The 22,801-nt window shown below is 39.7% G+C and overlaps 1 protein-coding gene across 4 annotated transcripts in view; it reads right to left on the bottom strand.

The window, feature by feature from the left end:
* Positions 1–22,801, bottom strand: part of AFF2 (ALF transcription elongation factor 2) — a 371,177-nt gene that overhangs the window by 230,777 nt on the left and 117,599 nt on the right. For all 4 annotated transcript variants that reach the window (XM_065689682.1, XM_065689684.1, XM_065689680.1 and 1 more), the window contains exon 3: positions 15,041–15,931. In XM_065689682.1, coding sequence (XP_065545754.1) covers positions 15,041–15,871 — 831 coding nt within the window. In that variant the 5' untranslated portion in view covers positions 15,872–15,931. The remainder of the gene's footprint in view (positions 1–15,040; positions 15,932–22,801) is intronic.

Below are 22,801 nucleotides of genomic sequence, written 5' to 3'. Positions count from 1 at the left end.
ACTCCATTTTCTATCCTCTAGTTTTGGAATGGTTCAGAACATTCCCACAAAATGCTGCGGACAATGTCAGTGATTGCAGCTCACTGCCCTGGGTCTAAACCTGCTGCTTAGGAAGCACAGTGCTTGTTGTGCAAGCACATTATGCAAGATGCTGCAACTTTAGGAGCCCAGTGTCAAAGGTAATCCCTAAGGAGGGTTGTGTAACAGCCACATGCAAAAATGCCAGTGTTGGCTTTTCCTTGTTTAAGTGCTGGTTGTTTGTTTTTGGGTTTTTTTTTTTTTTTTTAAATAACTCTGTAATTTTCCTGTTGTTTTTTTCCCCAAGCACAATCTCAACGGAGCTGTGTACACATTTTGCTTGATTTTCAAATGGCTTTATACACATCCTCTGTGATACATATTTTTATCCTTTATCGTATATATTTTTATACACTCCTAACAAACTCTTGCCATAGCTATCCAGGCCTCAAAACTTGTGGAACCCTTTCAAGGAATATTTGTGCTGTCTACTGTGGGCAGACCTGAGTTATCTCAGCCTGTGTTTCAGGCTGGAAAAAAAACAAGTGTAAACTTGAGCTGAAGCTCTCAGCACAGTTTATTAGCTCAGACACAGAGCTGTGGTAAATGCAGAGCAGAGAAAGCAATCATTCACAAAGCAAAGCTCTGTTCCAAAATACCTGCTATGTTCTTTGCCCAATGTGACACTCAATCCAAGGTGAGACTTTGCTGCAAAGACGTGGGATTACAATAATCCATATGCAAAGTCCAGCCATCACCACTCTAAAAGTACATGAAAAATGGTGAGAGAACACATTTGAATAGCTTCTCTAACATACACAAATACAGAAGCTTTGGTTTTACACCTTATACATGTGCACCATAATCACCTCAAGGTTAAGAGCAGCTTGCTAACTCAAAGTTTCCTAACAGAAGATATTGGATAGTTCCTCAGGTGCCAAACACTCAAAATGTTCAGGCTTTTCTATGACAACAGAGTACAGGTTGTGTTGCTATCGCAGCCACAGCTATTTGCAATGTGCATCTATGGCATGTAAGAGGAAACTGGAGCCGGGCAGAAGTCTAATGCACAGCTTACCTCTCCTTAGAGTGGATGTATTCATGATCTGATCTAAAACCACATTATTGTGGTCACTGCTACCCCCTCCAAATGGTGCAGACAAGTCACAGGAAGAGGCTAAGACACTTGAGAATCAGGAAGGGGATATCCTCTAGGTTTCCCATGTCCAGGTGGGCACTCCTGCTGCTGCCTCCTCCAGGCAGCCAGAGTCCACTACCCTGCCCTTTTCCCCTTCTCAGGCCTTTATCTTTGTCATGTCCCCCAAAGCATGCACTGATGCCTTCACTTTTCTGCTCTTCTACCTAAAAACTGCAGTGCCTTCCTCTGTTCTCCTCCAGCTCCCAAGGCACACAGCTCTGCTCCCTACACTGTGGGCCACAAGCCAAGCTCTTCTCCTCTGACCCCCACACTGGAGACCTACACCCTTCCCCACAGCAGGGGAGACAGTAAGTGCTGGGAGCCATGGGGCACCAGCACTGTGGACAAAGCTTCTCTTGCTTCATTTTAAGTGGGACTAAGTGTGAAAGTAGCTATGGGAACAAAGAGGAATTTAAGAAGTAACTGTACGATCCTGCTCAACAAAGGACAAACAAGCAGTGCCAGTAAAAAATTTGAGCACTGAACAAAACAGAAAGCATTCAGCTGAAAACCAATTCCCTCGGGCCTCGCTTTTGGAGGGAGGACCAGAAACAATTGTTAGAGCCTGTGGTATTTTGTCTGTATTCAGGGCCAAAATCAGAAACCAGATGCAGTGGAGATCTCCACGTGGCTTTATGTCACAGGAGAGAAAGCAACAACATACCTAATTCCTTTCCACTTTCGTCATGTGTGTTCTATTGTGAAACCAAAGCACAGCGCCAGGGAAAGCCTTTTCAGCCTCTGTATGGCAAGTGTGGATGTGGATGTAGCTCTAAGCGGTCATATGACTGTCTATGTGCTGCTTAGCTGTAATTTTACATCTGGATTTGTGCATATGCACACACACAGAAAACAAACCAACGATATCGCTGCCAGAAAAACAATCGTCTATGAAGTCCACAAAAGCTCAAGCTCAAAACACAGCACAGCAGTCAGCTTTACTGCCAGTACTTTGAAGAAACAGGTACACACAGAAAGAGGAGTGAGATACAATCTGCAAGAGCCCCGCAAAGTAGAAACAGCCTAGCTCTGGAGAAGCCCAGGCAGAGGCTGTATTAGTTGGGAGTCAGGTAATGCGCATTCTAGGGGTTCCCCCATGTCCTCTGCCACAGCCTCCTACTGGTGCTCATGCCTTCACTTCCAGCTGCTCTTCATCAGATCTGTTTTGCCAATACAACCTGCCATATTTTTACTTGCAGAGGTGCCTTCAGCCTGGGCTCCAAGTCCACTAGTGAAAACAAACCCACTTGTCTTTCTATGCCGAGCCCCACACCTAGGACAGCTGCGGAAGTACCCCCACTATGCTCCATTGTCACAGGCTTGGTCTCTCTGTGCTTCTTTCTCTCCCCCCACCATTACAACAAAATACCATGGGTAATCCTAGAGAGTGCCAAGTAAATACTCTTGCCATTATACACAGGTTTGCTATCATAAGGGAGTTATGTTCAAGCGAACTTTTTATTAAGGGCATGCCACAGAGATAGCATCTCTTCTTTCTGCCTCTGGCTGTTGACTTTAAACCTGGAAATCCCACTCAATAAGGATTTCTGACAGCACCTAAGTCCAAGGCAGCTTGAAGTACAGTACTATACCAAAATAGTTTAAAACCCAGCTTACTGCAATCACATCTTTACTTACCATGCAGTGCCCTATATTAGCTGATGGGGAAAAAAGGGAAATACAGGGCTTTTACATAGTCAGGATCCCAAGTTGTCCTCGTTAAAAGACAATCCTTACAATGGCTCAGCTGTGAACAGTATTTCCTATGTATTTGACACAAATAGCCTTTTCTTCAGCATCAGAGCTGCATGTCTTCTTATTCCAGCTATTTGTTCTTGAACAAACATATTTATTGTGGCTCATGAAAGGGGAAATCCCTCTCTCTGTTCCCTTCTGTCCTTCAGTGACCTGACATGTGCCTCACCCTAGAAACCAAAATGACTGGAGGAGCCAAGAACACGGCGAATTGTTCTGGGCTCCCACTTCTGAAACCACATGCAAGATTTGTTACGGAAAATCTCCCACACTAGGCTGTAAAAATCCACTCCCTTTTTTATGTGCTTAGCTATGGAAGTTGCTTCTATCACTTGCAGAAGTTCTCCCTTCTCAAAGAGATAACACTTAGGCTGTCCCTGCAGAGATGCAGCCTGTGGTGAGGGGAAAGCAGTCTTCTCTATTCTTGCTGCCTCCTCTATTCTTGCTGCCTCCTCTATTCTTGCTGCCTCTTCTATTCTTGCTGCCTCCTCTATTCTTGCTGCCTCCTCATATGGGTGTTTAAGGTGTTCTTACAGGCAACCTACAGAAGTCAGTCACCCTTTCTGAAACACTATGACTGTTAATCTTATCCCAGGTCACTGGCACCTATGCTAGTGCCAGAGAATTAAGCTGTATCTACACTAGTAAGAAGCACAACACAACAAGGGCTGATCTGTGAGGAACAGTTGGTGCCAAGCAGCCAGTGAACACAGTGTGTATGCGTCTTGGGGAAGAGGAGGCGAGAGAAGGGGCTGCATGGCACTAGTCTGACTTCTCCTGAGCACCAGAGAACATCTGGAGCGTGTTATGGGCATCCCTGCAGAGCTTCTCTTGTTTTCCTTTCAGCCTAAAGAAATTCAGTTGACTTACCCTGAGACCACTCCCCAGTGAACCACAAAGCAACTGGGGAAGATCAGATTTGTTTCCAAAGTGTGCTCCTAAGATAAACTAAAATGCTAACAGAAATGCACTCTTTTCTTTGTAGCACCTGGCTCTTGAAACCAAGCAAAGTCAACATTAATATGATATTCCTGATTTAGCTAAACAACTGAAATCTGGTTTCTCATCTGAAGTCTTATTATAATTATCATAATATAATATTATTATATAATATGTATGATATATACATTATAGCTGATTCTGAAAAAGTGGGATGAGAATTATAAGTAAATAGGCCATTTCTCGAAAGATCTGATACTGGGAGTAGGGACTTAAAAGTATGTAGAACACTCATAAAAGCAAAAAAAAAAAACCATTATTATTGAAATAAATCAAATATCTTCAATATATCAAAGTATATTAAAAACTGTAGCAAACAATTTTCTTGATGAAATGCAGGTGCAGTTACATTTTAATAAAAAGTGTTTACCAAAACAGCATTTGCAAATTTTAATTTTTCTACTCCTCTGAAGAGCAATAATTCTCTGTATCCCTGCTACAGCTTACTCCTGCTGCCAGTCCTAAATACGTTTTATTCAGACTGATCATTTATGGCCCAATTTTGCTGCTTCTATTCAAAATCAGGAAGCCTCAGCCCTCACGTGAAATTAGTGGAGTTACTTGCACAGCAATGTCAATTATCAAATGGTAAGACAGGTCTAACCTGTCTGTATTTTACAATCACCTCCATAGCCCTTAGAGAAGGGTCTGCTCCTAACTCTGGCTAATTTTATGTGGAGTACAGCAAATCAGGTATTTTATGTTTTAAGGAACTGGCAAGACCCAGTATATCATAACATGGAGGGGGAAAAGCAACAGCAGTTTTAAGTACAAATTTAAATGTACTTCTTCGTATTTGCATGCAGAAGCTTTCTGAGCACGGCCCCACCACCATTCCACTCTGCAGAGTCATCTGTCTGGTGATGGAAGAACGAGTCTGTGACTATGAAAAAATGTCACCCACTGGCACACACAGTGCATATCTCCTCAGTGGCTTTTTGTGAGTGGTAAAGTTTTGCTTTCAGAAATACTGGCAAAGCACTATATCCTTGATTTCCAAACTTGGATCTGCAAACCATTTGTGGTCCATGACAACACAGTGCGTACTCCTCGCCATGAAACCATGTTAAACAGTGACCTCTGTGATCATGGTTATTGTACAGTGAATGATGTGGTTGCTAGGATAATTGCTTTGAATAAAAATTAGTCTTTTTAATATTTCCCTGGCTAAATTTGTGCCACATTTCATGTCAATGTGTTAACTGCATGTGCTGGTGGGAAGAAACATTGTTACAATCTCTCCTTCCCAAAGCAAAATACACTGAGAAGTTTTACTTCACAAGAAAGCTGCCTATCAAAGCTACTCCTGGATATAAAGAGGGGCTCAAAATCAAACATATTCAAGAGTCACTATCATGTGCTAGTAGAAATTATGTATTTTTTGAGATGTTTTTAGTTCTGAGGACATGGAAGTTAGTTTCTTGGCATTAAAAAGGATTAAACCCCACAGACAGGTTACTGATGAGGACATGAAGCCTTCATTTAGAATGAGCTCTAAGTAACAAAATCCAGCTCCTGACTCCCAACAGGTGACCCAAGGATCTCTACAGTTTCCCAAGTTTACAAAGGGTACATGTCAGTGTTTTAAAATATTTAAAAAATAATTATCTCAATATTTATATTTAAAATACTGGCAAATGTAAATGGGCACCTGGATATTTACAAACAGCAGAAGTAACTGCAAGCTTGTCTTGTAGATTTAAGTCTCACAGCTTGTGGCTCAGTGAAATATAACCCAACAAGTTTACACATCTGGGGGATATAACAATGGGTAATTATTCTGAGGAAGCATGCAAGGGAAAGCAGCATGTATTAACTGAAATATGTTTAGACTGGCAGCATTAATTGGTAGTATTAATGGGGATTGAGGCTTATACCTATGATCACTGTCTCCTCTCAGCGATCTTTGCGAATCCAAGCAGAAATAGGCTCATTAGCCTGGGAAGTGACTGAACCTGTACTTACCTTGCCTCTTCTTCCCTCCAGTCCCTCAACCTTTTTCTTATGCTCAGTGTTGTATTACAAACGGCTACTTGAACAGCAACCACAGAAAAAGTCAAAACCAACACCTACCTTCTTCTTAAGCTTCCTGTGCTGGATATACACAAAATCATCCCCACCAATGTGAATGCGGGAGATCAACCGCGGGATGCAACTTCAGGAAACCTCTTGGAGGTGGCTTCTACATATTCGTCATGGAAAAGAACGGTCATTCCCTCCCTAGGAAAAGAAATAGGTCCTTCCTACTCTGTGGGCCAACTGTGGCCTCTATCCTCAGCTACAAGTTAGATATCTACAATGCTACCACAGATATCTCTACCTCCCCTTGTGTGTTTTAATTTAAGAGTCCAGTTGCTCATTTACATACTTAACTAAATTTATGCTGTTCTGCTGCTCTCAAGTCTCAGCATGAGAGTGGGAAACAAAGTTTGCAGTGACCCAGCAGGAAGAGAAAGGCAAAAGTGATTCTTCTACTCGCAATGGGAGAGCTGGTGTTGGTACTTGCTACATCATCATGATTTTCAAAGGAGAAATTTTAAAACTTCCTTTGGCCTGAGATGAAACTCTCAGCATTTTAAAACTGTTTTTCTCTCGCCTTATTAGATGATTTAATGTTTCTTTTAAAATGGGAAATGGTATCACTCCCTCTGCCATAATGAAAGCCTGGTTTAGAATGTTTTATTACACAGTTTTAAGTGCATACTGCTATTGCATTTCATAGGAGTATATTTACATTTACCTTTCTAAAACACATAGTATATTATGTTGCAATTAAAAGCCCACAAACTCAATCTGATATTTCTTCATTAATTTATTCCCAAGCCAATATGTATTTTAATGTTCCAAACCGTTGCTAATTAACACATGGAAATATTTTAACATGGATTTTGATTAATTCCATTTAACAGTCTAACCAGTGCTAAAACATATGCAGTGTGTCATTTCTTTCTTTTGAGGAAGGCATTGGCATTAAATCTTTCAATCTTCCTGAGCACCAAATGCTAATTTCAGGAAGATTAAATAACAGACTGCAGCTATGGTTTCCTTTCTTTACTTCCCAGAAGGTGAAATGAACATATTTATGTGGGAGGAATTTCTTTACTGCACAAGCCAAAATACAGAAATTAGATCTTTTTTTTCTAGCATTGCTAATACACTAGCAATCGCCTGCCAACTAAATAACTTTAACCTATATCTGCAGTTCATGGCGAGTTGCCAAGTTGTATGTTCAACTTTCTTTCACTCTTTTTTTTTTTTATTAAAGTATTCCCATATGATGTTTTCACTTGCAGATCCTAAATGTTTTTCCATACGTGAATCAGAGACTACCAGTTTATAGTGGGGTGGCTCTGCTCATGAAGCTGGAAATGCTCATAGAAGACCCTCCTCTGATTTTCACACGGTATTGCTCTAACGGCTGAAAATCTGAGTCTTATTCTGAGTGTCAACAAACTAAGCACACAGAATATCCACAAGTATACATGCAAGTTAGTGTCTTGCACATGTAAAAATGGAAAAACACAGAGCAGGAGGAGGCTGCCTTCTGGACCACAGGTTAATTGTTTGTATATTGCATACAGATTTTCACAAGATGGAGTCTGATGAGTTTAGGAACAGTTAAGCACTTCTGCTCTTGAGATTCCCAGCAGAAAGCCAAGCAAACCTGGGTACTGTAGTTCTTCTTTCCCCTAGGGCGAGTCCAATTTCCTTGTTTTCACTTCCATTGTCCATTCTCTGCTTCATGGTTAGCATGTTCCTACTGAAAGCTGAAGGAAAGGTTCACTGCATGTTCAGATCACACCTACATCTCCTTCATGACTTACCACACCTCTGTTGCATAAGTGATTTTTTCTTCTTATTCTTTCCCTACCTAGGCTTTATCTTACTTGTTGCAATATTCTTAGTAAATCTTAAATCAGCTTAACAATATATGGCACTATCCCTCCTCCTTTACCTTTCACTAGCTGTATTTCAGTCTCAACTGCTAACAGCATTCAGAACAGTGGTTTGTGTTTCGCTTCCTGTTACCTCCATGATACCTAATCACACTTTCTGCACCATTCAGCTGCCCAGATTCCTGAGAGAGCATTCCAGTTGTTTCTTAGTGATCTACACCTACCAGATAAAGAAAAAATCCAATTTTCTACTTGACTACCACTGTAATCAGGATTAGAACTTCTGAGTCTACACTTACACCCACTGACTGTCAAGTATTTTCTCTATGCCCCTTTTTATACACTTAAAAGGTGTGTGTTGGATGTAATGTTTTCATCATATTCACTAAATGAGTGACCCTGGGAGAAAGTCAATAACAGCTACAGCAAGAGTCCCTGCTCCTGTTGAAGAACCAGAGGCTGTTCTGAGAAGCCTCAGGTTCAGTCCCAGCCATGAATCACAGAAGCTGCCACTGCCCATGCAGAAGCGTGTCCATTAGTCTTGCCTGTGCTTGAAAAAAAAAAAAAGTGACTTCTATGTTCTCAGACTATTTAAAACTTAATTCCTCTGCTATCTACAGAGAAAAGAAAGAATAATTTGTAGAAAAGTACCCAAAAGTTATGACAGGAAAGAGCTGTAGGTAGGTTCTTTCAAACTAGCCATGTGTTGCTTTGAAGGTTTGCATCAGGTAAAGTAGTATTTAACATAGCTGTGGGAAAGTTTACAAATGGCCATTCATTCCAGCAAAGAAGGCCAAATGCTGATACCTGCCAATCCTGTGCTCAGTAAGAAGCACGCAGGCTCTTCCCTCAAGGGCTAAGCACAACCCAGAGTAAAAACACACATCATAAAAAATTCAAATACCCGCAAATGGTATTTTCTCATATTTTCTTACATGAGCATTCTTTGTTTTATAATTCACAGAGAATATATTTATTAAAGCAGGTCATCTTCCAGAAAAGTATTAACGAAGAGCGCAAAGGCTCCGACTTGGTTACACCTGCCAGACTGGTACTAGGAGAACATCCTTGTTAGCTGACAACTAAGCAGACTATCAAGATCCAAGAGCATCCTTCCTTATGCATTTGTATGCCAGATGGATGGAAACAAGATGCTGAAAAATTACCAACTAAAAAACATTATTCAAAAAGTACATTACCAGTCAATGTGAAGATACCACAACACTTAACACTGTTTTCATATGGCCTGTGATGTTTTCCTTAAATTAATAGGAGGAAGCAGAAAAGATGCAGTTTTGATTATGGAAATGCAGCCATAATAATGCTTTTCCATTATATATCTAAAAAATATTCCTCTAAGGGTGAAAAGTAAATATTATAACCCCCTTTCTTAGTCTTATGCTCCATGGCACTGAAGACCACTCATCAAAATGGGAAACAGGATTGATAATGATTTCTGCCTGCTGCTTGATTAAAAAGCCTCTACAAATTATACTGGCTATAAGTACCAAAGTGAGTGTCCTACAGTCACACACGAAATCCACTGGCAGAGTTATGAATACACCCTACAGACCTCCCTTCAGATGTTAAATGATACCTCCACATCTTTGCTCTACCAAAACAAATTTTACTCCTCCTCTCCCCAAAGCCTTTGAGGTCATTTTACTTTGTGACATTTCCTATGACACCATTTGAATAACAGCATTTCTTACACTTGGACCAATAACAAGCCACTTACAAGCAGCTCCTTTGGCACTGGGAGCTTTCAAAAAGCGTTGCAGGTTTTCCTTAAACAAAATGAAACAAAGACTTTTCAACACACACTGAGACTGACTCTTCACAAATAGAGGTATTCTGAGAATATACAGGTACAAATAGAGGTTCACTGAGATTTTATTTCCTCCCAACAAGAAAAGGTTAGAAGTAGCTTAAAAAAAACCCACCATAAAACTACTAACAAATGCACAATGAGAAAGAAGCTATCTAGGCCTTCCTTCCCCAAACCAAATATATGTGGTCAATTCTTTTAACCACACTTATTCAAGTCACTTAAAGTGCACTGTTCTGCAGTCTGATGTGAAATGCAAAGTTCCCATTGGTCATAGTAATTCAAAATCAAGCCTAAACATGCTTATTTATGTTTGATTTAAAATAGGCAAGCTGTACTCTTGCCATCCCCTCAAAACAGCTTTGCTAGCAACTGTCCAAGCAACCGGACAGTAGCCTTCAAAAGGCCACAATAAGAGGTCTTCAGTCGAGTGGTGTCATATGGTCTTCATTTAGAAGTATCACAAGAACATTACTTCTCACAGTATTTACAAATGAAAAACATATGGCTGTAACCTGTAATACTGTAAGAAATACTGCTCTTTGGGTTTGTTTTTTGGCCTCAGACTTTTGAAATATGAACCAAGCAAAGGCACTTCAGCTTAATGCGGGATTCAGTCCATTCTTCTTCAGAGCTCAGTCTAGGAGACAGCTAAAGCTTGCATCTGAAAAAAGTGATTTACCCACAACTATGGTAATGCACTATAGCTGGCAACTAAAGCAGCATATATATCAAAAAGGGTGTGGGGGGTGGTTAATTAAAGACATCTACTTTCTGCTTAATTGAAAAAAAAAAAAAAAGATACTAAATTAGCTTTGGTTCCTATAGGGTTTTATAAGTCATATATAAGCCTCCTGCATTTACTATTTAGGCTCAGTCAATATGGTTATCTACCTGTCAATTTTTCTTGCTCTTTAATGCAGAAAGAGAGCAGCCTTTTTTATAGCTAGCTCAGAAAGTACTAAGCTAATCAATACATGCAGCGATAACAGAATGATTTGAAACACGTAACAGAAGCTTATCACTTCACAGAATACTGAACCCGTCAAAATATTTTCCTAGAAGTAAAGTGAAAATAGAAGTTCTTCGTTTTTTATTACTTAAGTGGGTGGTGACATAGAAGTTGTAGGCCTTTTGGATTTCTTCCTAGCTTTATATTTCAGGGAAAATTTGGTGCATGAGCATTTGCTACCTTGTAGGAATGTGAGGCCAATTGTGCAGTGAGATTTAAAAACTCTGCCTTGAGAATCAAGCATTACCTTAATTACCCTTTATTTCCCATCCCTAAACATGTAACGGAAATCCATGCACTGTTCTGGATAACTGTGCACAAGACTTTCCAGGAACACATCTTCTGATGATCCTGCAGACCTTAAAATGCTCTGCTTTATTCAGTACTCTCAGTGATTTGTGCTCAAGCCCAATCTAAAAAGTACAGGCTTGCTTTCAGCTATCTCCTGTTGAGTTAGTTGATTTGAAATAATTTGTAAGGATCTGATTCCTAGAGGTTTAAATATACATACATGTATCAAGATTCTGGATTTTAATGCAGCAGAGAGAGGATCAGCTGTTATTGTGGTCTCTAACCTCCACTTTCTGAAGAAATGCATAGGATTTAACTAAGCAGTTCTCTTTGAGTGGTAAGTAACAATCACCTGCCATCATGCCATCATACAATTTAAGTAGGTGGCATTCTACACAACACAAAAGCTCTTTGCAATGTCCCAGGCTTGCCACAATTTTCCAAATATTAAATGTAAGCTCAAAATTTTTATATATATATAAAAGTGCATATGTAAATACAGGCTAAAGACATGTGAGTTAATAAGAAAAGAACAGGAAATAATGTTTACAGCTGGAGGCTTTCTATCAATTTTTCTATCAGTTCTAGCTCCAGGGCTGTTCTTATTAATTCTGTGTCATGGTATCTGGCGCATTTCTGCATATGCCCCTGAAGTCACACAATGGCCTTATGGCTTCCCAGTTCTGAAAGGTCTACTTCACAATTTCTGACTCAGGCGGCCAAGCCTGGGTGCTAGTGGTTACACTGGGTTTTGCTCAAGGCACCAAACCACTAAATTGTTTGCCTTTACCCTTAGAAAAGACTACTGATAAGTAAAACAAAAGAGAAAGGTAAAAGAAATCACAAGGATCACAAAATCATGAAGAAATTCTTATAGGTCACAACTGAAAGTTTACAGAGACTCTGCTGTCCCCATTTCTCTACCAGAAATGGCCACACATGGTGCAGCCAGGTCTGAACTAGCTCCGTGGGGGGGAGTCAAGATCTGGAAATCACACAATGGCATCCACTCAGAGGCAAGAATGAATCCATGGGTGTGTAAGTGCTGCTAACACGTCCTGACCGAGCCTGGTAAGTCTGTGTGAACTTGCCATGAATCTCTACAAACTCAGAAATCACTAAACCACAATCCATTGCACAGTAGAAACATGCCAGCAGCAAGGCATTAACAATGTTGTCTGTTCCAGAGTAGCCAAAAGATGAATGGGCATCTCTGAGGGAAGAATTGGGCCCAGGGAACGAGCAAAGATTCTTACAGCAACACCTCAAGTGACACAAATTATGTTATAAAATTGATCACTTCCTTACACATGGCAAAATGCTTCCAGGGCACTCAACATCCTCTTCCATTAAGCCATGATAAATGATACCATATTTCCACATCAGCCTGAACTCATCTTTTAAATCTGCTTGTTCAAATATTTGGCTACTTATTCCCCTCCTTCTCCTTAAGATAGCAAAATCTGTCTTTTTCAACTTTGCCCATCCTAATAGGTGCCATTATTGCAGGATCATTACTTAGGAATTTTATTTCTTCACAGAATTCCTCATCTTAAGAGCATATGAAATTCTGAGAGAAAAACATTTGGTGTGAAAATCTCTGTACATACACTCTATACATGTCTCTATACATATACTCAGCAACACAAGGACAAAGGAGACTTACAGAACAAATTATGGAGGAGTGACCCCAAAAAGTAACTTTCCTACTGCCAGTTTGAAGATCACCATCACCTGGAACAGTGTTAGGAAGGAAACCCAGGGAGCAGGAGCAAAATCGTTTCAAGCAGATCACTACAGCTCGAGGTGGCTAGGGAAGGTTCATAAATTGATAAGCACCACCGAAGGATCATAAGCCTCCACATCAATTGTATAAAGATTACAACAGAGCCACTTGCTGCAGTCATTCTGAAAATGTTATGGGTTTCACAGGTGTGCACTGTCAGTTCTGATTAAGCTTAAACTAAACCAGTTATCTATAATGTTGGATTGAAGGGAGTTTTATTGCTGAACACAGGGTAAATCAAATTCAGGATACACATCTGTGGAAAAACACGTAGGGCCAAAGTTCACAGTCCTGACACAGGTGAAAAAAAAAAAAAATCCAACCCTCTAAACTCAGGAGGAGATTTGCCTGTAAGAGATCGATCAGTCTGGCTATTGTCAGATGGTCTGTATTGGGAAGAAAAGTTATTCACCACCTTAACACAGCTTTGGGTTTTCTTTCCCCCTTCAAATTATTGTTCACTCATAAAATGCAGGCTGCTTTAAGATTATTACCTGCATTCATTTCTAAAGTGCCTAGAGTTTACCATTTATCTGAACAAAAATGAGTTAATTATATACCTATACTTTTCACTGTACATGGTATAAACTGAAGCAGCTATAGCAACAAGTTCCTAATGCAATTTTTCATCTGTATGACTAGGAATCTTTCCAAAAACAACAGCTCACATCAGAGTTTCTTAGAGTTATGCAAAAAGACTGTGGGCGAAGTCCTGTACCCAAAAAAAACACTGCTAACAAGTGAATTGATTTCAAGGGTGCCAGGATTTCATTCACTCTAAAAATTAAAGGAAAAAAAATGCATTCTTAATAGTTGATACAAGTTGCAAAAGGTATGTTCCATTTCCAAAAATACTTCTTATTGATGCTGCACTTTAAAGTCCCTCTATTGACTCACAGTGCTAATAGATGGCAAGATCAAAAAAATGTATTTGCTTTTACAACATCATTATTTCCTTTGCATGCAATTATTTACTTGCCAAACAATGCTAGCAACAAATCGCAACAGACTATGAAGCCATCTACATCAGCAGATTTTTAACCTAAGGTAAAAATAAACAGAAACATCTGTAAAGTAATCTTGTACAAAGCTACGTTTATTAACAAATACATTTTCTAATAAAACACCATCTGCAAGCAACCCTCAGCTTCCACTTGATATAAATAGGCCTTTTACTGTTTTCAGATGCAGTTCCCAGAAAATTATTCCAAGCTCTACTGCAAAACACATCAGTCTTTGTTGCTGCCTGGAATGTTAATAAATAACATCAAGTTTTTAAATAGTCAAACAAAAATTATTGGCTTGAAACAATTATTCCAATAGAAAAAGCTGACCTTTTGCAATAAAATGGCTTAAGAATGCATTGCTCCTCATTCCTGGTATAAAAATATTACCAAGGAAGGAAATATCTGGGGGGAAACAGAAAGCTATGAAAAACCCATATTGCAGTTTTGCTCATACGTATGTTATAAACCTACCTTGCAAAGGTTACTGCTTTAGAAAAACTCAGAATAAGAGAAAAAGTATACAGAGTGTAAACAGGTCAGTTGGTGTCCATACTAGACATCTGTGCTTGGAATGGACATGAACATGAACCAACTAAAATGTTCCTCACAGGACTACTGTACCGACCAGCAATACAAAATTCAACAGCTTAAACTGTTGGTAGCAGAGGCTGGGACAGAATCCCAAAATTAAGAGCTCTTCAGAATGCATAAAAGCTTTAATGGGACACATTTTCATAAGCATTACTCAGAACTAGAGCCACATTAATTCCATTAAAAGCAATGAGAACTTAGCAAACTCTGTAAATAAATTCCTTGCTGATAGAACTATTTAGTACCACTAAATTTGAACAGTGCCACTTTTCCTTAGAGTTCAACACAGCAATCTTTCTATCAACCTAGCTTCTAGCTGAAAATGCAAGATTGAAAACTGCAGATGAACTGAGATATTAGAGTTCTCTGTCCAAAATTCAAGCTGGTATAAATATATTATGCCAAAACAGATCTCGCCTTTTAATATTAATCAGAAAAGAGCAATGTTAATATTCCAAACTGCTTTTAAAACTTCATTAAATATTGCTACTCAGACTATCACAAAAAAACTTTGCCAAAAGTAGTCATGCACATTCTAGAAAAAAAGGAATGGTTTAGACTGTAATTACAGGAAATGGACCTGCATATTTCTAGTGAAACATATTCAGTGCATGAAATACTCAAGCAGTACTAGAGAGAAGGTATTTTAAACCACTTACTTCATTAGCAGGAGGAATGGTGAGCTTTGGTACTTTGTTTTTTGAACTAGATGCATTCACTTTTCCTTCCAGCAGTGTTCCAAAGGACTGATTTCCATATCCACTCTCAATTTCTATTGGGGGTTTCAGTTCAGGCGAGTCATTGGGTACCTGGTCCTGACCGTCCATAGGCCTGACATAGGCTGTAGGCTTTTGCTGGACCATGCTGTTCTTGCAGTGAAGTCCTGGTGGGAAATTCTGAGATGAAAGACTGTTGTTTGCAGATAACAACGAAGTGGAAGGAAGTGGAGATCCAGGACCATGACCTACAAATTCAAGCTCTGCAGGTGACTTAGAATGACTGTTTTCTTTGTAAGTATGTTCTCCAGGTGCTGATTTGGAATGAGTGTGCCTCCTCGAATGTGAAGATGCTGCCATAGAATTTGCTTCCTCAGTTCCTCCACTTTTATGCTGCTCACTCTGACAATTATAGAGGTCTTCATACCTGCCCTGTGCCTGGTCATGAGAGGAGCTATGCTTTGTCCGACTCTGCTGACTACTGGATTGGCTTGGCTGGGCCCCACTAGAGTTGTGACCACCACGTGACCAGTCTGTCCTCGACTTTCTGCTGCTCTGGTGACCGTGTAGCAAAGTAGAATTAGATGACAAAGAAGAAGGTGGAGGCATTGATGTCGATGAGTGGCCACTGATCTGATGAGATGGGATCATCCTGTTCCTTGGTTCTGGGAAAAAGTTCTGTTCATTTTTGTCAATGGGTGTCTGTGGGACAGAATTCTTTGGGATTCCTACAAGGTGGCTCTGGTTGGAATGGTTGGTTAACAGGTCCTTCATCTCATCATAATTTCCCAGTGTGTTCTGGACACGGTTTGCAAGGGCATCACCTTTATTTGTCTAAAATATCAAGAAAATAAATGAAGCAAATGAATGAGTACATTCCTGATTACAAGTTGCTGCTCAGAATAGTTGCCTTAGAAGACAGCAAATGTTAGCTCTTTAATGGTGTCATGCTGACATTTAATTTAATTTCAATTACATTTTGCATATGTTATGTAAGAAAAACCTATCAATAACTGTGGTGAAAGAATCTCTTGAAACAGGCTTGCATGAGTAACACTTATATACTGCTTCCCATTTTCTTAAATATGCTCTCAGAGAAGTGTTTAAATTGCATCGGTTACGGATGTTAGGAGCAAAATAAGCTGGCTTTATGTCAGAGATGTTGGGCCTGTACATTTCATATTGTACAAAACATGCACGTGCAATTACTGGCTACTGAGCATTTGAATTGCAATCACAGTTTATTTAAGTATGTTATTGCTCTATCAGCCCCTTGACCCACAGTCCAGAAATAGAACCTGGGTAGTCTGCAATAAACACATGATCTCTTCACTTCAGTGTAACTCCAATTACTTTTCATTAGAGTGTTCAGGTTGACCTGAAGTATCTAGCATCTCAACCTAGAAAAGAAAACATTTCTACCCACTCAAATGCTACAGTAACTTCAAGTAAAAGACCATTCAAAAATATTTTCTTACAGAACATAAATAGACACGATTGCTACATTCTTAAGTATCAGGATTCTGCCGTTGTCTGCAGGCTGGTTGTATTTGTGAGTTGTGAGTCCCACTTTTCTCTGAATTCCGGTAATAAGTAAACACTGACTCATCTGTGTTTCACTGCTATTAGACCTTTGAAGCATCAAGTGGGTTTTCTTTTTTTTTTTCTCTTTCACTTGTGAAAAGCTGGACAAATAAGCTTGAAGCTATAATTAACATGCAGCTAATTTCCTCTCTCTTCCTGTTCTAACTCACCCCACAGAGATCCAAAGTACCAACCTTCTTACTGACCTTTATGTTCCACTGAAATGACCAGGAGAGAACCAAAACAACTTATTCCCCATGGTTATTACTTTATAAGACTCAAAGGATAAAACCGAAGTAAAACTACAGTTCCTGTTCAAGCAGATGGTTAACTTCTACAGTCTGGAATTAAAAGACAAAGTTGTAGTGTATGTAAGATACCACAGGATACAACCAACTATGCTTTCACTTATGTTTGGGGTTTTTTTTACTCTATACAGCAAACAGTGCCGCAGTTCAAAGATGCCCTAACACCAGGCCATAAAGATGGGGAAAGGCAGCACAATGAGCTTGTGCTTGGTTACAGTGTCACACTTCATTCCCTGATGAGGGATCCTATGTGCCACTGATCCCATTTTCCTCAAGTATTAAGCAAAAGTTTGAGCGATGAAAAAAATCCATGCATGGATTTCTCATGAAATATCTGCTTATATTACCCACTGCTGAACTAGTCAGGAGATGAGAAGAATACTGCAGAAAGATTTTTTTCCTTAGTACTGCACAGGCCATAAAAAATATTTTAAAAAGAAGATAATAAATGCAAATTTCCTTTTGCTCATTCTCAAGGATCGTAACATATATTACCATTGCACTGAGGCAGTGATTTAAAAAGTAACTGTTCAGTGCTGTTCTCATCTGTATACATTTTGCCAGGGCTCCTAACTGACACAGTTAATAATACCAGTTGTGGAGAACCACGGATCACTTTTATTCACTAAGTCCCTAGGTTGGTCATTTTAGTGGCAAAAATTATATTCTAGCTAAGCTAAGAATAAGCTCTTTGTATATGAGCAGTCTCCTTCAACTGAGTTGCACAATGAGCTGTTTGGGCAGCAGCCAAAACCAAGCTCTCTCTGTTCAACCCCCAAATTTAAAACAAGGAGATTCCATTGTGCTTAAGGGCCCAGCAGGAATTATGATGCGAAGTCTAAACACTTACATACTTGTTCTGTTCCTCCTTCCCCAAACACTTTAACTCCTTATGAGGTAGCACAGGGGAAACAGATGAGTATCGAAAAAAGCCTGACCACCAGCCTTCACCTCTGGTTCAGCTACACTTCCAGTGTGCGTTTAGCTTACTTTCCAGAAAGCAAAAGTTTGGGGGTTTTTATTAAAAGGAAAAGAAAAAAGTACTGACAACATATCATCACTAGAACACTTCAACATCACAGCACATGAAATGGCTCTTGTCTAGATCCTCACAGAAAGAATCAATATTTTAATTTGCACGTAGAGCTTTTCAATCATTTCTGTGTTGGAGGTATCTGATTCCACCTATTTTCTTTTACATGTCACAATGATAAATACAATTTTTCCTGACACTAACTCCATTTTCTGCAGAATGTTCACATTCTGCAGATAAAAGCCACTGTATAAAGTATTATTATTTGTAGTCATTTACTGGGAGCATTAACAAAAAATAAATTTCCTGAAAAGCACAGAGATTAAATTAATTTAAACATCCTTAGCATACTTTAAGTGCACTAAAGCTCATATCCAATAGTTATTGAAGTCAATGGAAGGATTATTGCTCTCTTCAATGGCCTTTGGACTAGACTGCAAAGCAAAAAACAACACATAGTGAATGTGAACAGTAATTTGGCTTACGCTTAAATAAAACTAGAACAAGCACAACTAAGACCAGAGCTGTGTAACGCCACCTGAACGAGCTCGGGTGTGTAGTGCAGTGTAGTACCTGCATTTAAGCTATAAAGCATAACATTAAAGTTTTTATTTAATTTATTCAACATATTCAGGGTTCTCATGAGAAGCAGAGTATCCTTGACAAGCTGGGATACCAGCAAGATAAACACAACATCCAATCATAATTTGTGGTTGCTCTTTTTTACTTCCAGATTTGGGACAATTTCTATCTTCATATTCTGGATAATTGACTTATTTCTTAAAGGATAACTCTGCACAACTTGTTTTCTGAACAGCATGTTGAATCACAATTTTGCCACCATTAAGGAAATGAAGCATTTTCTGAGAATTCCAAGGCATAAATTATGTGCCTGGTTTGTGACTCATGGCTAGGAGCCTTCCCCGTCATTCTAGGCTCTTGTTAATTTAGGAAATGTACACCTTCCCACCTCTGGTTCTATTGCTTTCTACAAGTATCTGTAATAGAAGAATCCTATTGGAAGACCAATTTACTAGCTAGCTATTGCATTCTAGGTTAACAAAGAAAAGAATTAAGGCACTCAAACTTGTAGCCCCAACTTACGAGGGTTTTGTGGAAATTTGCATGAAACTTGAGGTTTCACAACTCTTTCACTTTCTCACACCTCATAGTTAAATTAACCTCCACGGGCTAGAAGCTTGAGATTTATTTGGGTTTTTTGAGGGGCTTTACCTGACAAAGATAAATGATTTCACATTCATCAAAGGCTCCCCAATGGAAATGCTTCCCATTGTGTTCTCTTTCTCAAGTTGACCTCTTCTGAGGCGATTCCTTTTAAAGGCAACAAAAAATACTCCTACTGCTTTCTCTACAACACTCATCTCTGAAAGCCTTTACTAATTCAAAACATTAAACAGTATCAACAACTCAGTGCTAAAATTGCAGCTTATCTCAGGAAAACTTTGACATTGCTTTTTCAAATGTCTGTTGTCACTGCAGGCTCTTCCCTGATCACTTCTGCAAAATCAAGCATTAGCAGGTCGCACCAGAGTTCGAGGGCAAGACCTGCAACCCACTTGCACTAAAGGGCAACACAGCCCTCGCTGCCCGACCTCCCTGAGATAATGCTGGATGCCATCATGTTGTCAAAACATTGTCATTGTTTCCCCACATGAGACAGCAGAGCTTGAAAAGAACACTTTTATCTTTTAATAAGCATGTACAAATGTATTTTATACATCCACAGAAATAAATATCTCTTTTCATGCATGTCTACACATACATATACTACAAAGAATTGAAGCAGGAACATGCACTTGTCCAAAACCATAATGATCACCTAAGTTTTATTTGACAGAGAGATAGAAAGGAAGATGCTGCAACAGCTAGAGCAAAGAGATGACAGATGGAGGCAGATACTCCACACATCTCACGATACACAATGGCAGTAAACTCCATGAGAAAATGGACAGGTTTTAACACCCCCAACCTCAGAGCGATCTTACACAGCTGCTAGCTGTTCAGTCTTTAAAACATCAGAACAGCAATTGTGGTATTCCCTACCCTAACAGTCCTTTCTGTGTTTCTGTGGAAATACACTGAGGAAGGAATGATAAACACAGAAGGACACTAGGTCTGGGAATAAAAGAAAGGAAAAGAGATATTTTCTGACATCTGATATTCCCAACCTTCCCTTTGTTGCTGTAGTCTCCATCTTACTTAACAGCCCCAGATCTTTGAGAAGCATACCACCCACCCCTTGAGCTAGCCCCGCTGAGGAGTGAACCTTGTGCTCACCACAGGCCACAACAGTTGACTGCTAGGCAGTGCTTCATCTCCTCCTGTTCCCACTGAGAGCACCCAGAAGAGACAAGATGGGATGCCTTGTCAGCTTGCTGTGTGTGCCAGGCCTTGAGCCTCATCCACAAAGAAACATCTGTTTGTCTCAAAATGGAAGAGGAATTCAAACTGAACGTGCAGCACATCTGACCTCATGGCCTCTTCATTTTCTTTTAGAATCAACATGGACAGAATCCTGAGAATTTAGTTTTGCAATCACCTAAGAACACAAATCACTACATTATCCACTGGGAGTTAGATTCAGTTTTCAATAGTTCCTAGGAATCCACGCTGTGGCTTGTTCTTAGCAATGCTCCATCCCTGGCAGTGTTCAAAGGCCAGGTTGGACAGATGCTTGGGTGACATTTTCCAACCCCAACCATCTTATGATACCAAGGAAATACCAATCTATCACATGGTCCTTCCCACCCCCCCAGTGTAAAATGTAGGCAAGCCCCAGCTTCCCTATTCAGTCTTTGGTTCTCTTTGTTTTGCAAATTTAAGACAGATGTAACTGGTTTACATGCAACTTCCTCCTAATTTTTATCTTTCGCAATTTTTAATTACAATGCTTTTTTAGGATAGTAATACATTATGTTTTGCTGAATCCCACAGATTTGACAAACTTCTCTGCCAAGCAGGTGAAAAGCAATTAAAAAAACCCAACCTGCTCAGGAAAATCACCAGGATGATCTTTTTTTGTTTTGTTTTCAGTTGTTCCATTTTTGACAAAATGTGTGCTCTGTGTATTCCTGGTGCAAACACATACATACTAACAGATGCAAAATCAGGTATTACCATTCATATTGGGGGTGGGAACAGCGGTGTGGTGTTTTTAGTTCCTGACACAAAATTTTGCAGTGATTTGCACTGACCACTTAAAATGAACAACAATGTTTGCATGACCTGCAGGAAGTTTCAACAAAATCAGTTCACAGTAAGTTATTATTCCCACAAAGGTGCTAAAATGTGGTCCAGTGCAGAAGTAATGCATTGATTAGATTTTTATAAAAGTAAACCAAAAAGAACCCACAACCAAACTGTCCTAGTGCAGTGTCCTTATGTGGCTAAGTCTGTCATGGATGAGTGAAATGCACCTCACTCAAAAGAGAGAAGCAGCAATACATTTTATTGAGGTAGAATAATAATTTGATAGAGTTCAGTAAGTTTGATGGAATTTAACACAATTTAACAGAGGTTTGCCAAGGTTCAGTAAGTTTGAAACAAGGTTTGAAAGCAAGGTTTACCATATTGATTACTACACGGAAGAAACATACTAAGGAAAATGACTTAAAATGATTCACACAGAGACTAGAGATGCAAAGAGCCTGGAGGACCCTACATGACGTTCAAAGTGGACCCCCTTGCTTTCTAAACTCCTTTTGGAGCTTAGGGGTGGCTGGTTCCAAACTTAGCCCCAAACTTGGGCAACAGTTCATGTCTAATGGAATTATCCATACAATATTTACACTAATTACACAGATTAGCAACGCTTCATATTATTAATTCAGCATGCTATCAATCACTTACCAAGGAGCTTTAGCAGGTAAGGTATCTCTCTGCCTTGGGTAAGGAAGGATCTCTTAGTCTCAAGTATAGGATCTCAAACCTTGAGACATCCCTGCTCAAAGGGGAGAGTTACCTGATGTGCAGTCCAGCTGCAGCTCAGGGAGAGTTCAAACTGGGCCCATGCTGATGGTTTTTTATAGGGTGAAGTAGTTGGCTGCTAGTCAACAGCACAGACAAGATAGATGGCTTTGCTTTAGCTCTGATATCTTGCTCAGTACTTCAGTTATCTTGCATTTCTGAGTTTTGAAACCACCTTTCGAAATATTTTTCAAGACACCTCCGCTCCCTTGTATGTGAGCCAGGCGCCTTCCAGCTCCAGGTTCACCCCAAGGACGTGAGGCCTGTCGCTCCTTAGTCAGCCTGAACCAAAGTACAGCTAGGAGTCAAGTGTATCTATCACACTCTCCCAGTCTATAATTATTAGGCACCATCTGATAATAATTCTAGTCTTTCCTCCTCCTTTTCGGGCCATTTTCAAAGAGCCCTTATCCTCCCTACAGCTGCTAACAATGTAAAATGGAAAGATGAAGTGGTGGCCTTTCAATGGATGTCACTGATTGGGAGGAGAAAGAGATATGGAAATTTACATTCTGATGAATTCTTCAGGGAATGGCTTACAGAAAATCAAAGCAGCAGAAATCATAAAGGGGGACATCCCTTGGTGATGAAAATCTCAGGCAGCAAAGCTCCTTCGAGAGAATAAGTCTTGTCATAAGTCCCTTTCATACCCTTGTTACGCTCCCCAAAGATTCAGACAGTCTCCCAAAAGACTCCTTTGGATGGTTATGATTGCACAAGAAAGCTTACAGGCTCGTTATCTATAAGAGGACATTGGTTTTAACAACTCAGGTATATTTTCTTCTTAAAAAT

Source organism: Lathamus discolor, chromosome 9, assembly GCF_037157495.1.
Source record: "Lathamus discolor isolate bLatDis1 chromosome 9, bLatDis1.hap1, whole genome shotgun sequence".
In the NCBI taxonomy this organism is placed as follows: Eukaryota; Metazoa; Chordata; class Aves; order Psittaciformes; family Psittacidae; genus Lathamus; species Lathamus discolor.
The sequence above is the reverse complement of the archived record's forward strand: the minus strand, read 5'-3'. Positions and strand labels throughout refer to the sequence as shown.